Genomic DNA, 13771 nt, shown 5'->3' on the forward strand with positions numbered 1-13771 from the left:
ACTTGTATTCCAAATATCGTGGCCACTACGAACAAGTGGTTTTGTTGGATTCGTATTAGACTTTTGAGGACACTGATAATCTTTAACCGCATATTTTTCACTTTTGGATTCCACTGTTTTCACCGTTTCTTGTTGATTACTCAGTACAATTGTTTTGAATTCGAAAAACATTTCTACTTTATGAATGCAAACATAACAAATCCATTTGATGGTTGCCTTTTCATTTTGAACTCTAATTTGCAAGCAAATTGAAATTTTATGAATCAATTTTTTCTCGCCAGCATACTCTCCAAAAACCTGAACTTGTAACTGATCCTTTGATAAACACATGAAACAAGTTTTTGACATATTCTTGCACTAAAATACGAGCATAATAAATATAATGAAGATATTTGAATACCTGACTACACTCACAGTGCACCCATACATAAATGTAGAAAATCTTTTTTTAAATTTTCCCTCCATGTCTGTAGCTGACAGGTAGTGAAAATTTTCAGCCTGTAACATTATATGAAAATGGGTAAGTACTTTTAGCGATTAATTAGATTTTCATTATTTAACTTTTTTTTTACAGAATATGTTGACAGTAAAATATTTAAATAATTTCAATAACCATCAAAACGTACTATTTCGATATTATAAGCTTTAAAATTGTTCCAGTTTCCTTGCTCGAATATTATTTTTTCACGGTGTACACACTGTAGCTGTCAAAACAAAAATGGCCCTGTCAACTGTGTTCAATTTCTTCAGTTTTTGAACAATCATACCGGCATCGGGCAAGATTTTTAAGCCTAAGAGGAATATTAGATGCATTTTATATTATCTTTAGGTAAGATTCATAACATTTCTTTTTATATCTGTCCTGTATTTGGTTAAATTTAGTGTATCATTAAATTTAATATAGGGCAACTGTTATCTTCGCCAAACAAGCAAACGCATTTATGTTACGGATAAATTATTTAAACAAGCAATTTGTAACTATATTACTGACTCAACACAAAAATCTTTCCACCGTTTTTATTGTATTTATGATTATGATTTTGGTTTTATAGATAAAGAGAAATCAACACAAATATGCAGTTCGTAGTGAACAGAATCAAAGCTCTCATCTATATTGTAATCGGTGCCATAAAGCGTGCACTATGTTGTTTTAGAGGCAGAAGAAGATCACAGAGTAATGATGATGGTGATGAATGTCTCACTCATGTAATTGTACCGAATCGTGATGAGGTAAGATGAATGCTTATCCACAGATAATAGTATAAAACATTATAATTTCCTAAAGATTGCACAAATATTTATTAATATTGTTCACTGTTTAAGGGTTCAGTGAATTGGAATGAAAACTGGGGCGAAGACATGAATAGGAAACCCCAGACAGTACGAGATCATATTCAACTTTACCGTGAGAAAGTGGGTCAGCAGAATGTTCCTCAGAACAATCCAAATGATGAAGTTTTGGAAAACTTGTTTCAGGTACTATAATCTGCTTCTCTATTATAATTTATACATTCTTCTATGATACGGTGAGCGTCACTATCAATTCCATTTTAACTATATTGTCGACAAAGAAACAACACCGTCCAAATGCCAAAAATCTTATTGTGCAGGAGAGACAAAAAACTATTGAGAAGTTTCAACTTTCCGTGGCGCTTCAAAAACTATGTTGTGGCAGGAGTTGGAGTAGGAGAAGAGCAGTACTTCATTCAAAATATAAAGCGATGTCGGTTGTCTGTTATTGCTTATTGGCCGCTTTGCGTGGTATCTAATGATAGTATTATGAACTAAGTATGCAAACATATGCAGATTTTTTATTGAATTTCATAAATAGTGATTTATAGACTGTATGTCGCTGAGATGGTATTGTTTCTTCGTCAACGATATGCTTTGATATGTCAGTGCAGAACACATTCTGTATGTGGGTGTAAACACTGTAGGAAGCATCTTATTCTGTTGATGGAAAGGCCAGAATTATTGTGTTTTGACTTTGTGTCACATGAATACCATAGTTACAATATATTACGGTATTACAGGAGATGACCCCTCGATATATAAAACAGAAAAAGGTTGTGATTGGAAATTCCAGTGATAGATCTCAAGGTCATGCCCCTGACTTATCCCGGTTGGCCGTCTCAGCTGATGGTGTTGGAGTAAGTATTTAAAACTTAACACACATATATTTCAAGACCTACGTATGTAAAAATAACTCTATAATGTATCAATAACACTCTCAATCATCATACCCCCTGATCCACCACTCCTATATCATGTTCATCGCTTAGAAATTTAAATTCATCTCGGCAATACACATTATCATTCATGAGTTTTGAAGCTTCACACAAACATATTTCTACTTTATCGCTAAGTATGAATATCAGTGGTGGCTGTTGTATCCAATATTTCTGTAGCAGCGGCAAGTTAAATAAAATTTACATCTAAACAACAGATGTGCAACACGCGGCCCGCTAGTCCATTTCGTTCGGAACGCTAGCCTTTCCGTACCGCCGACTTAGCTAAATGACAAAAATATTTAACGGTGTCTGTTCTGTTTTCTAAAAGGATTAGAAAAAAACTTTAATCTTTCTTGAATGTTTTGATTCAGCCTCTCAAATAAAAGCTAATTTTTTTTTGCCTGTAGCGCTTTATTTTCACTTTTTATGAATGTTTTATTAAAAAATATACCATCTTAGAAAATATTAATTAGGTTTGTGACACCACATACTTTAAAGTTAAGTCCAGCTGGATGTTGGAAGCTCCTGCAGCTAGCGGACTTGTTGAAAAAGCATCAATCGGCCCTCCTACTAAAAAGGTTGATAATCACTGATCTGAACAGAAACAATTAATTATTTTTAAATACTAAACTAATGTTTATAAGACAAGGTTTTATGCATAGCATAAAGGATAACAAATAATTAGTCACCTAAAATATCAATACAAATTGGAAATATCTGCAGAGTAAAAATAAATGCCGCCAACGGGAATTGAACCCGTACCTGTGTTGGTTGTTTACAGGTGGAAAAAATATAATAAGCAGTAATTGTTGATTGAGATACTAGTACATATTGAATTATTTGGCGGGTTGGAAACAAGCCGACTTAGCTCAGTAGTTTCAGAGCACTTGACCGGACATCAGAATGTACTGGTTCAATTATCGTTGGCGGCATTTATTTTTACTCGGGAGATATTTTCAATTTGTATTGATATTTCAGGCGACTAATTATTGCTCATAATTATTTAGAAACAATTAATTCAATTTAGCTTTATCCAGGTTTTTTTTAACCATCGATTAATTTTATTTACTGGCCGCCATGTCAATCAAATAGTATCGAAGTAAAACGTTTCGGTGATTCAGTGAATAAATCATTGGTTTAACACAGGTTACCAAAGTGGTCTATATGGACCCCCAGGGGTCGATATCGGCTTGCTGGGGGTCTATGTCAGCGAGAAAAAAATTTGGGGGTCCACGAGATTCAAATGGGCGTACATACAAGCAGACCCCCATTCAACATTTAGGAGTTCCGTAAATGACACAATAGACCTAATACAAATATAATAGACTGAGAAATTACTTATTTGATATTTGCATTTTAATATTTCGTAAAATTTTAAATTGAGGTATATAAATACGTCTGAGTCTACGTTCCTTTTCTCGTCAGAATTAATATATTCAAGCAAAACATTGCACATTGGAAGCTGTGAATTTTCCTAGTTCCCCAACTTGTTTTTGAAAAACGTCCAGGGTAATAATGACGTTCAACATTTAAATGAACTTTACACAGACTTCAAAACTAAGTTTGAGGACATTTTGACAATCTAAATGGAACATTGAAGAATCGGAAAACATGTGACAAGAAGAAATGACCGGAATAAGCACTGACAAAGAACTTAAGGGGCAGTTCTGTAGGGCTAGCTACAGAAAGAAATTCCCGTTGCTTATCCTGCTTCATTTTCATTTGATGTAATACTTCACATGCCCCTGTCTGCACAATGTAAAGACAGAGGAACTATACTTCCACCCGGTTGTTGGGCAAGCAAGGGAATGGAGAGTTACGAAAAAAATAAATGATTATCACATGGGACGTTAATAGTTTTAGGAAAATTCAATATTCGGCAGGCAGGGGGTCTACGGAAAAAAATATATTTGGCAAGTGGTCTACGGGGCAAAAAAGTTTGGGAACCTCTGCTCTAAACCGATATTTGTAAAAAACCATTTTGTTGAATCAGATTATGTGATGCCTCAGAAGATTTTCTGGCTACAACATAATAACGTAAAAAAATATAACGTAATAACGGAAAACTTGTAAAAATAGATGTGAAAAAGAGAATAAACCCAATTGTCGTATTACATTCCATATATAAGCATTATTTTTACTTTATTTTAAGCATATTCACATCGTATAATATGAATCAGTTGTTACTATCACATCGAGAAACGTCTGGACGCGAAACACAAAGCTGGTTGGTTGCTGGGAAGTAAATTATGAACACTTATAAAAGTGTCTTAACTAAATACTTAAACGAAATATTCGACTCTGAAAATTGAACCGAATTTTTTTGCCGAATTTGGACTTCGCAAATTTGTTCATAACGCGGCGAGTAATTCGCGCTCCCATGTAAAAATGTCTATTCATTCAAAAGCAGATTTTACTTTTAAGAAGTAAATGGTGATATTATAATGCGAGATGCCTATTTACTGTCAGATTGATTTATTGACGAATCACAGTCAGCTTCACTCCCTTCGTTCTTCAACAGTTGATTTTACCCCTCGCCATTATCTTCTCGTCTATTAATTCCCATGTCTGTGGTAGCATGTAACGTACATACCAGACTCAACCTTCAGGAGTTCATATGTATGTAGGTTAAACGCTAACGCAAAAGATATGCTAGACCACAGTGCGCACAGCGATTTGTGCATTCAAATATGGTTCACGCCAAATTATTGTTTATTGATTGAATTTTGCACACGTATTTATTTTTTTTATCATCAGTTCTCAGATTTGGGAGAGTGGATGGAAGAGGCTAATTCGGGATGGGATGAACAACACATAGATGCAACAGACGTATTAAGAGAGCAGAGACGACTCAAGAGAGAAAATAAACATCCCAACACAAGTCTGGGAAGAAAGCTGAAGACATAATAACTAGAACAAACTAATTGTGAGAATTGTTCAATTAGTGTATTTATAGAATCCAAATAATATGTAGCTCCTTTGAGATATTGACTTTTACTGTAAATTACTTAAAACACCCTGTTGAAAACAGCATTCCATTGTGTTGTTTGTCGTATGAAATTATAAAAATAATATTATTTATTTGACTAACCACTGTGTTTTTACTTATAATTCAAGACAAGCCAAAATTGATGTAATCAATGAGATATTCAGTACAATTATTTCATTTGTGGGTGGTAATTACCTAAATATAATTATTTTAAAAAATGTGTTATATAAGATCAACTGATTTTCTGCATTGGTCCTTAACCTTTCCTTATCTGTGATGTGTATTTACTACACATTGCTTCTAATAACTTAAATAACTCTATAAATATAATGAATTCTGGGTTCTGATTTTAGGTATTCCTCCGTTATACATTTATGCAATGAATTAAAAAATAATATTTTACATAGTTTTCAAATTCAATTAAAAATCAGAGATTTTTGTTAAAATCGGGAACAGATACACCAATACAATCAACCGTGTGACACTGCTACACGAAGAGTGTGCGAGGAAATGACACGCTATTGATGTCCCGCTTTAGTTCGCTATGCGGGAACATGAGAAATCCCACATCCGCAGTTTTATTTTGATTTAGACCATCGATACCTACGACTGCATAGCTGTGTTTTGTGCGTCCAGCGCCTGTTGTGCCAGTCGGTCGCGGGCCATCGTTAGATATAGACTCCTCGCACGTTTTTTTAACATCTGTCGATGGTTTTTTCATGTTTTCAGCAATTAAATTACAATTATTATCACTTTTGATAATAAATATAATAAACATAAGCGATTAGCTATGAATATTCATATTTTTCTGATATTATTAAATCGCTTATTTTGAGATGTGTATTGACTACACAGCACCGGAAGGCGTGGATTTTTTTAGCACAGTAAGGGAAAGGTTAAAATGAGACTTTCAAGTGATCAGTTTGGTAGTGCATACTACGGTTCAATTTTTCGTCTACTTCTGAAGGCTTAGCTTAACTATTTATATGATCTCTACTATTCTGACAACCTTCGTGACACAGCGTTAAAATGCCATTAAAATTAATCCCGGCATTGGTAGTAAAATTCTGTTTGATTAATATGTGTTATTTCACATTTAATTAATATAAAATAATGTGCAATATTTTTGCGGCACGTGAATAATTTCCATTAATTCAATAATGAACATTCCGGAGTGGTGAATAATTTTAGCATCCCCCTAGTGAAAGAAAACAATTTGGAATCGAAATATTGCTTGAAATGATATTCCCCTATCTTAAAAACAGATTGCAATCTTTAGAGCACACGCGTAGAGTTTTTTTTATTTTTTTTTATTATTTATTGAGTTAGTTTATACATTTGAATATAAACTAATATAAACAAGATCATATTTCATTTTGTAATTTTACATATTTTTACAATAAATATAACATTTCTTTTTAAATACATTCATTCTTCCTTCATTCTTCAGACTTTCAGGCATTTCATCATACATTTTTAGTCCTTTGTACATTAGGCAGTTCTGTGATTTTGTTTTTTTCATATGTGGCAATCTAATCCTATTTACATTTCTGGTTTCGTAATTATGAACATCTCTATTAAAAACAATTTCATCCTTAAAATATTTTGGCATTTGGTTGTTCATGATTTTATGTACAAAAATTAACACATTAAATAATAGTCTCTTTTTTATAGAAATCCAATTTAGCTGTTCTCTCATTTGATCTATGCTTGCGTATTTTCCTTTTCCTAGTATACATCTCATAGCTCTATTTTGTATAACATCTAGCTTGTTCAAGTTTCCTTCATTGGCCAAATACAACACAGTAGAGCAATAATCTAAATGTGGAGCAACTATAGTTTTATAAATCAGCTCTGTAGTGTTTCCATTTAGTTTATTTCTTAATCTTCTAAGAAAATTGACTTTTTTAGATACCTTTTTTAGCACATATTCAAAATTTGCTGCGAAAGTTAGTTTTGAATCTAGTATCACACCCAGGTACTTAATTTCATTTACTTTTTCAATTTTTTCGCCATTAATTGTCAATTTTAACTCTGTGTTATGTGTTTTGTTGCCTATTTCCATATATTTTGTTTTGTTGACATTCAGTTTTAATTTGTTTAATTTCAGCCATTTCGCTATATTTTGTAGGTCTTCATTTAATTTATTGATTGCATCTATGTATTCTTCACATGAAATATAGATTAATGTATCGTCTGCAAATAATCTAATAGAGTGGGAATACTGTCCTTGTTCTACCGGTATTTCAAGGCAAGATACTCCGAGGAACTAGCATCGTTAATCCGTTTGACCATGGTGCACAGTCGGAAAAACACCAACAACCTAACCTAACCCAACATTTGTACACGGTTGACATTTGTCACATGAAAATGGGTCTTATCAGGGCCAGCCCTGTGGAGGCGCAGTTGGAGCAGCCCGCTCCGGGCGCCGACTTGCCCAGGCACCAAGGAGCCAAGGCCCTGACAATACAGCGCCCTTGAGGTTTTTATTAGCTCCAGGCCAGGGTCAGGGCTTGTGTCATATCTATGACTCGTTCTTGAGTTCAACAGCTCAGCTGTGGAACAATAGGGAATTCTCGTGCATTTTGTAAATAATTTATTTCAATAAAGATAATTATTTTATTATGTGCCTCTTTTTTTTCTTTTTTTTTAAATAGATTTTCAATTTTTTGTAGTTGTTTTAAAAATTGCGTGCTATTTCGGCTCTGAAAACGGTCATGCGCCATTTTGACCGCTACGTCACAAGTGCTACGTCACACCTTTGCCGCCGCCGCCGCCATCGGTTTGCGGGATCTACTCGGGCCGGTCAACAGTGACGTCATCGTTCGCCCTTGAACGCTTCACAATCACCGGGCGTTTTTAGCTGCATTGAAATATTTCGTTCGCGCCTGTTTTTAAAGTCATTATAACTTTAATAAATGATTTTTGAAAATTATAAAAACTATGTATTCTTCTGTCTGAAGTGTTTCTACATGTGAATAATTAATAATAAGTGATTTTTTGGTGTGAAGAGAATTCCCTATTTGCCAGCCTCTGTTTACTTCCTCCTACAACATGTTCACTCCTTCCTCTCCTCAAAAAGACCCTCCACAAAGCATCCCCAAAGATGACACTGACCCATAGACAGATGGAAGTCATTTTCCGCAGGGGCTATGGGGTTAATGAGTCTTGTGCAGTACTCACAAAAATGTATTTTGAAAATTATCACTCCTAGCTAGGCTTATCTTATTTCAGTCATTGTGCAAAATTGGACATGATGTAAAAATTTTATCAGTCTTCAGAGATTTCAATTTTCACAATCATTAGTTCTAATCTAGGATTAAGCTTGTGTTGAAAAACTCGACCTCAAAAAATGTGTTCAATTTTTCAATCCATTAAATAATTTTATTTACCGTTATTGTAATCTATGGGAATGAAGAAATAAGCAATATTCTAGTGCCAATTTTTTTTCAGTTCATAGTATGATTAGTCAGAAATTCTACAATTTAAAAAAATATATATCTTGCTACATAGCAATCCTGAAGATGAGATATAAATAAGTTATAAAGCTCATTTTGCATATTTTTCATAATCACATTCATAGCGCCTTGCAGTAGTTCTACTAAAGTTATTAAAATGTGTTAAACAATATATTAATCATTTATTTTAGTTATATTACCTGTTATATTATATAATACAATATTATAACTAGACATTGCACTACCGAAATGTCAAAATATATACTGTCAATGTCATAAATATGCACCAACAATTCCTAAATTTATTAAATGATAAAACAAAAACATATTGTCTTTTGGAACCCAGTTTTTGGGATTTTTTTGATTTCAATGGGGGGGATTGGCTAGTAAAATTCTGAAGGAAGAGAACAGGTTCCTGAAATAAAAAATCATTTATTTGAAGGTGTGAAAAATTAAAAAATTAAAGTAGAAATCCCATTTTTACTAAATTTCTAAAAGGAACCAGTTCTAACCCGTTTCCTTAGAGAAGACAAAAATATCAACCATTTCTAATTTGAACTCAGTTCTTAAAATATTATTAAGAATAAAAAAATATGCATTTATGACAGAAAGGGGCTCAGATAATACAGCCAAAAAGGCTCAAATAATGTTCAATGACCAAAAGGGTTCAAATATGCAAATGCATATTTTAATCTGATGTCTAATTACACACAACATAATACTAAAATAAAACCTTTTTTTAATTGTCCACAATTAATAACCAATAAACAAATAGGTTTTGTTCAATACATGATGTTTGTAATAATTATGATATTATGTAGTTATTAGCAGAGATGTGCTTTATTTCAAATAAATCCATTTCAAATGGAAATGCAAAATGGGTATTTTCCATTTTGCATTTTAAATGCTTTTCTCAATGCATTTTCCATTTTAAATGCTTTTTTGCAACATTCTTCCTACTATCTCCACTCATCTTTTTTTCATAAGCCCCAAATATCATTCGGTCCTCAACTTCGCTATGAGAGATAATTAACATTTGTCAAGTTGCTCCCTGGTAGGAGCCCTGGCAATTGAGTGATACCATTACAAAAAATACTGATTCAAATACTGAACATGGGGCCATGACGCTGTAATATTAAATGTTAGATAGCAGTTTCTATGTTTTTACGTTGGCAACATTAGTCCCGTGCAATTTTTTTGTGGTTTCATAATCTGTAGTCGTGATGTTTTTGGATTTACCATCATGTAATATGTTTGTTCTACTTTGATGTCCATTATTAAATGACAAAATTGTTTAAAAATTCTATAATTATTTTAATTGTTTGACCTAAGAAACCATTTTGCATTTTCAATGCATTTTGAAAATAGGTATTTTGCATTTTGCATTTGAAATGCTTTTCTAAAAACCATTTTGCATTTTGCATTTTCAAATGGAAAAGTTTTGACCCATTTCCATTTTGCATTTCAAATGGTTTTGGGTACCCATTTTGCACATCTCTGGTTATTAGTAGTATTTATGTATGTACATTATTTCTGTTTTAATAAATTATTACTTATTTTAGATTATATGTATACTTTATTGAATTACACTTACTTTTTTCTACACAATGGTAGGTAATCCGTATCGCTCAAATCAGTCGTTGCCACTAATGAGTTGGCGGTCATGCTACCTGCCAATCTTTGTTTATTTCTATGCAACTTTTTTTTCTAAAGTTTAATGATAATAGTAATTGAAATGCCTCAATGCTATATTGTGCCTATAAGCTCCTCCAGAACGTCTGGACATGGACTGGACTGGTTTCTAAGTGATGAATAAACAGAACAAGAAAAAGTGCATTGTGCCTTAAAAATTCATAAATGTAGAGGAAAATAAACAAATATGGAATGGCTGGAACCGAGCCACAAATTATGGGAAAGGAACGAAGAAACTGCAAGCAACGTTTCGCGCCCTTTGCGGTTGCGTTGTTCCTTTCCCATAAGTTCAGGTTCAGTTCGGCAGTTTGGCTCGCGTATGTATACGTAGCATAACACTCACCGTAATTTGTCAGTTTGTCGAATGCCAGAGGTGTAGTAGGTCATTTCTGTTTTGTCGCTACTCAAGAACTTTTGAAGGTGTGTAAATTTGGTAGATTTTTCATGTATTTTATGGTTGTTTGTCTTTTTCATTGTCGACATGTCTGCCTGTGATATCCACTAGTCTTTATTCAGTTAAGTCCTTTTTTAAAAAGCGGCAACACATTGTGTTTAAAATTTGTGAAATTTCGATTATGGAATAGCAAGAGGGGTCCGATTATGGAATATATAAACAGGCCCAGAAACCTTAGATTCAGAATGTTTATTTTGCACAGGACTTTTTTCACAAGACACTCATGGAGAAATGTGGATCAAATGCATAATGTGTGGATTCTGAGCACACGTTGAATATGCTGGTGCAGATGATGATACTTGGATGTGATTTTTGCGGTGACCGGATAAATCATCAAAATGATAATTCATCACATCTTTAAAAAGTTATATAAAGTCATGGAAAGTGATGAAACAAAAACTTTATTAACTGTGTTAACTAGGTTAGGTTAGGTTTAAATTATTTTCTTTTCATCATTTCTAATGACTTTTTATCACTTTTTAAAGGTGTGTTGAATTGTCACTGTGTTGAGTTATCTTGGAACCGATTTTTGCAAATACGTAATTTATTTTGAATGTTTTCTATCAAAATATTGATATTCATGATACTATACCATAATTGGGTAGTTATTCCATATTTGGTTCCATTTAAGTTTTTTATTATTTTAATCTAATTTTGGGTAAAGTTATAATATTAGATATATAAGAATACCCGTATGTTAAAGGTGGAACACCCATAAAAATCTTTTATTTTTGTGATTGATTTCGTGAGGCTTATACTCCAAAAACAAAATGGTATTCCATTATTATTCCATCGTCACTATCCTCTAAACCAGAGGTTCCCAAAGTGGTCTATATGGACCCCCAGGGGTCGATATCGGCTTGCTGGGGGTCTATGTCAGCGAGAAAAAAATTTGGGGGTCCACGAGATTCAAATGGGGGTACATACGAGGGGACCCCCATTTACCTCAAGTCAACATTTAGGAGTTCCGTAAATGACACAATCGACCTAACACAAATATAATAGACTGAGAAATAACTTATTTGATATTTGCATTTTTATATTTCGTAAAGTTGGTAATTGCGGTATATAAATAGAGTCTACGTTCCTTTTCTTGTCAGAATTAATATATTCAAGCAAAATATTGCACATTGGAAGCAGCGAATTTTCCTAGTTCCCCAACTTGTTTTTGAAAAACGTCCAGGGTAATAATGACGTTCAACATTTAAATGCACTTCACACAGACTTCGAAACTAAGTTTGAGGACATTTTGACTATGGAAATGCAACGTTGAAGAATCGTAAATCATGTGACAAGAAGAACTGACCAGAATAAGCACTGACAAAGAACTTAAGGGGCAGTTCTGTAGGGCCAGCTATAGAAAGAAATTCCCGTTGCTTATCCTGCTTCATTTTCATTTGGTGTAATATACCTCACAAGGGTGCCCCTGTCAGTACATTGTAAAGACAGAGCAACTCAAAGATATTAGAAGAACGAGATATGCTATGTTGGCCGCCGGACCGTAGCCGGAGTACTACCTAATTAGGGTACTTTGAACGGTATCGGGACGTGTACGCACAGAAATCTGTTTTATGTATTAGTGCGGATACCTTAGCGCAAGCGAAGGTGTGCAGTAGTATTGGTGAACAAAACCGGCGACACTGGGCAAAACAATTCCACTCGGTACGAACTGCTCATAGCACATCTCGTTCTTCTAATATCTTTGGAGCAACTATACCGCCACCCGGTTGTTGGACAGGCAAGGGAAGGGAATCTTTTTACTAAAAAAATAAATGATTATCACATGGGATGTTAATAGTTTTAGGAAAATTCAATATTCGGCAGGCAGGGGGTCTACGGAAAAAAATATATTTGGCAAGTGGTCTACGGGGCAAAAAAGTTTGGGAACCTCTGCTCTAAACCGATATTTGTAAAAAACCATTTTGTTGAATCAGATTATGTGATGCCTCAGAAGATTTTCTGGCTACAACATAATAACGTAGCATTTTTTAGAACTCTAGCACACTCAAGTTATAAGCCATCACTGGCATAAATAAACCACCCACAAGATCGATAACTTCGGGGTTTTTGTATGAAACAAATTGGTCCTAAAAAACCATAGATATGCCAATATGACAGTAAAATTCTCATTCAGAGCCTACTTATTATATTATACACCAATGAAAAACTCTGAAAGTTTATTCCATAGACTTTCAAAGTTTTTCATTGGTGGATATTCAGGCAATCATATGACGTCACAATATTTAAGTTCAAATTTTCGATCGGAGATATACCTCCCCGGTCACTGGTGCCCGGTTAGGAGAATGGTAAAGAGCTTGTGAATAGGCGTTCAAGTGTAGATCCACTGAGAAATTAAAATTTCCTCTTTATTTGAAACTCACAGTAAAAAAAAAAAAATGATTTTTGGCACACAATTTATTTGACTAACATTTAAGTACATTCATTTTTGCTTACATAATATACATAAAATATATTGAAACATGATTTCACGCTACAAATAATAAATAACATTTAACAGACAAAACAAATTTACATTATACATAGTATAAGACAATAAGTAATTATTATGAAAATGCTTGATTTTTAAATTCATAGATTAATATATTTATTGTACTAACGAAGTACGATCGCTTCATAATATTTAGGATAAAATCAAATCTTGTTCAAGTAAAAATAATAATATTCGACAATTATTTCTCTAAGGGGTTTGCCTCAGTTCTATCATATTAGCCAAAATTTTTTAAAAAAATTGATGTTTTGGTTAAGACGGTTCTTTCATTAATCAATGCGGAGCCAAACAGGCAACGTGAGATAGACGTTTAGTTGACATTAAGAATAATTTTAAAACTGATGGTCCAACAAAAAAATACGAAATAACAGTTTGTTATTTACCTACACTGAAAAAAAAATTACTTATAGCAATCCGTATGTAAATGTAAAACGTATA

The 13771-nt window shown here is 33.4% G+C and overlaps 1 protein-coding gene across 1 annotated transcript; it reads left to right on the top strand.

Annotated features, from left to right (window-relative positions):
- Nucleotides 1-693: 693 nt before the first annotated feature.
- LOC149422946 (uncharacterized) lies at nt 694-6509 on the top strand. The gene is made up of 5 exons (XM_089632785.1): nt 694-829; nt 1053-1230; nt 1324-1476; nt 2034-2150; nt 4989-6509. Exons 2-5 carry the CDS (start codon nt 1075-1077, stop codon nt 5136-5138), a joined length of 576 nt encoding a protein of 191 aa, XP_089488911.1. The 5' UTR covers nt 694-829; nt 1053-1074; the 3' UTR covers nt 5139-6509.
- The last annotated feature ends 7262 nt before the right edge of the window (nt 6510-13771 follow it).

Source organism: Hesperophylax consimilis, chromosome 6, assembly GCF_061612785.1.
Source record: "Hesperophylax consimilis isolate HC1 chromosome 6, BYU_Hcon_1.0, whole genome shotgun sequence".
In the NCBI taxonomy this organism is placed as follows: Eukaryota; Metazoa; Arthropoda; class Insecta; order Trichoptera; family Limnephilidae; genus Hesperophylax; species Hesperophylax consimilis.

Coding starts and splice junctions, on each gene's coding strand:
- LOC149422946 (XM_089632785.1), top strand. CDS start 1,075: ATGCAGTTCGTAGTGAACAGAATCAAAGCTCTCATCTATATTGTAATC. Junction 1,231..1,323: donor TTGTACCGAATCGTGATGAG/GTAAGATGAATG, acceptor TCACTGTTTAAG/GGTTCAGTGAATTGGAATGA. Junction 1,477..2,033: donor TTTTGGAAAACTTGTTTCAG/GTACTATAATCT, acceptor ACGGTATTACAG/GAGATGACCCCTCGATATAT.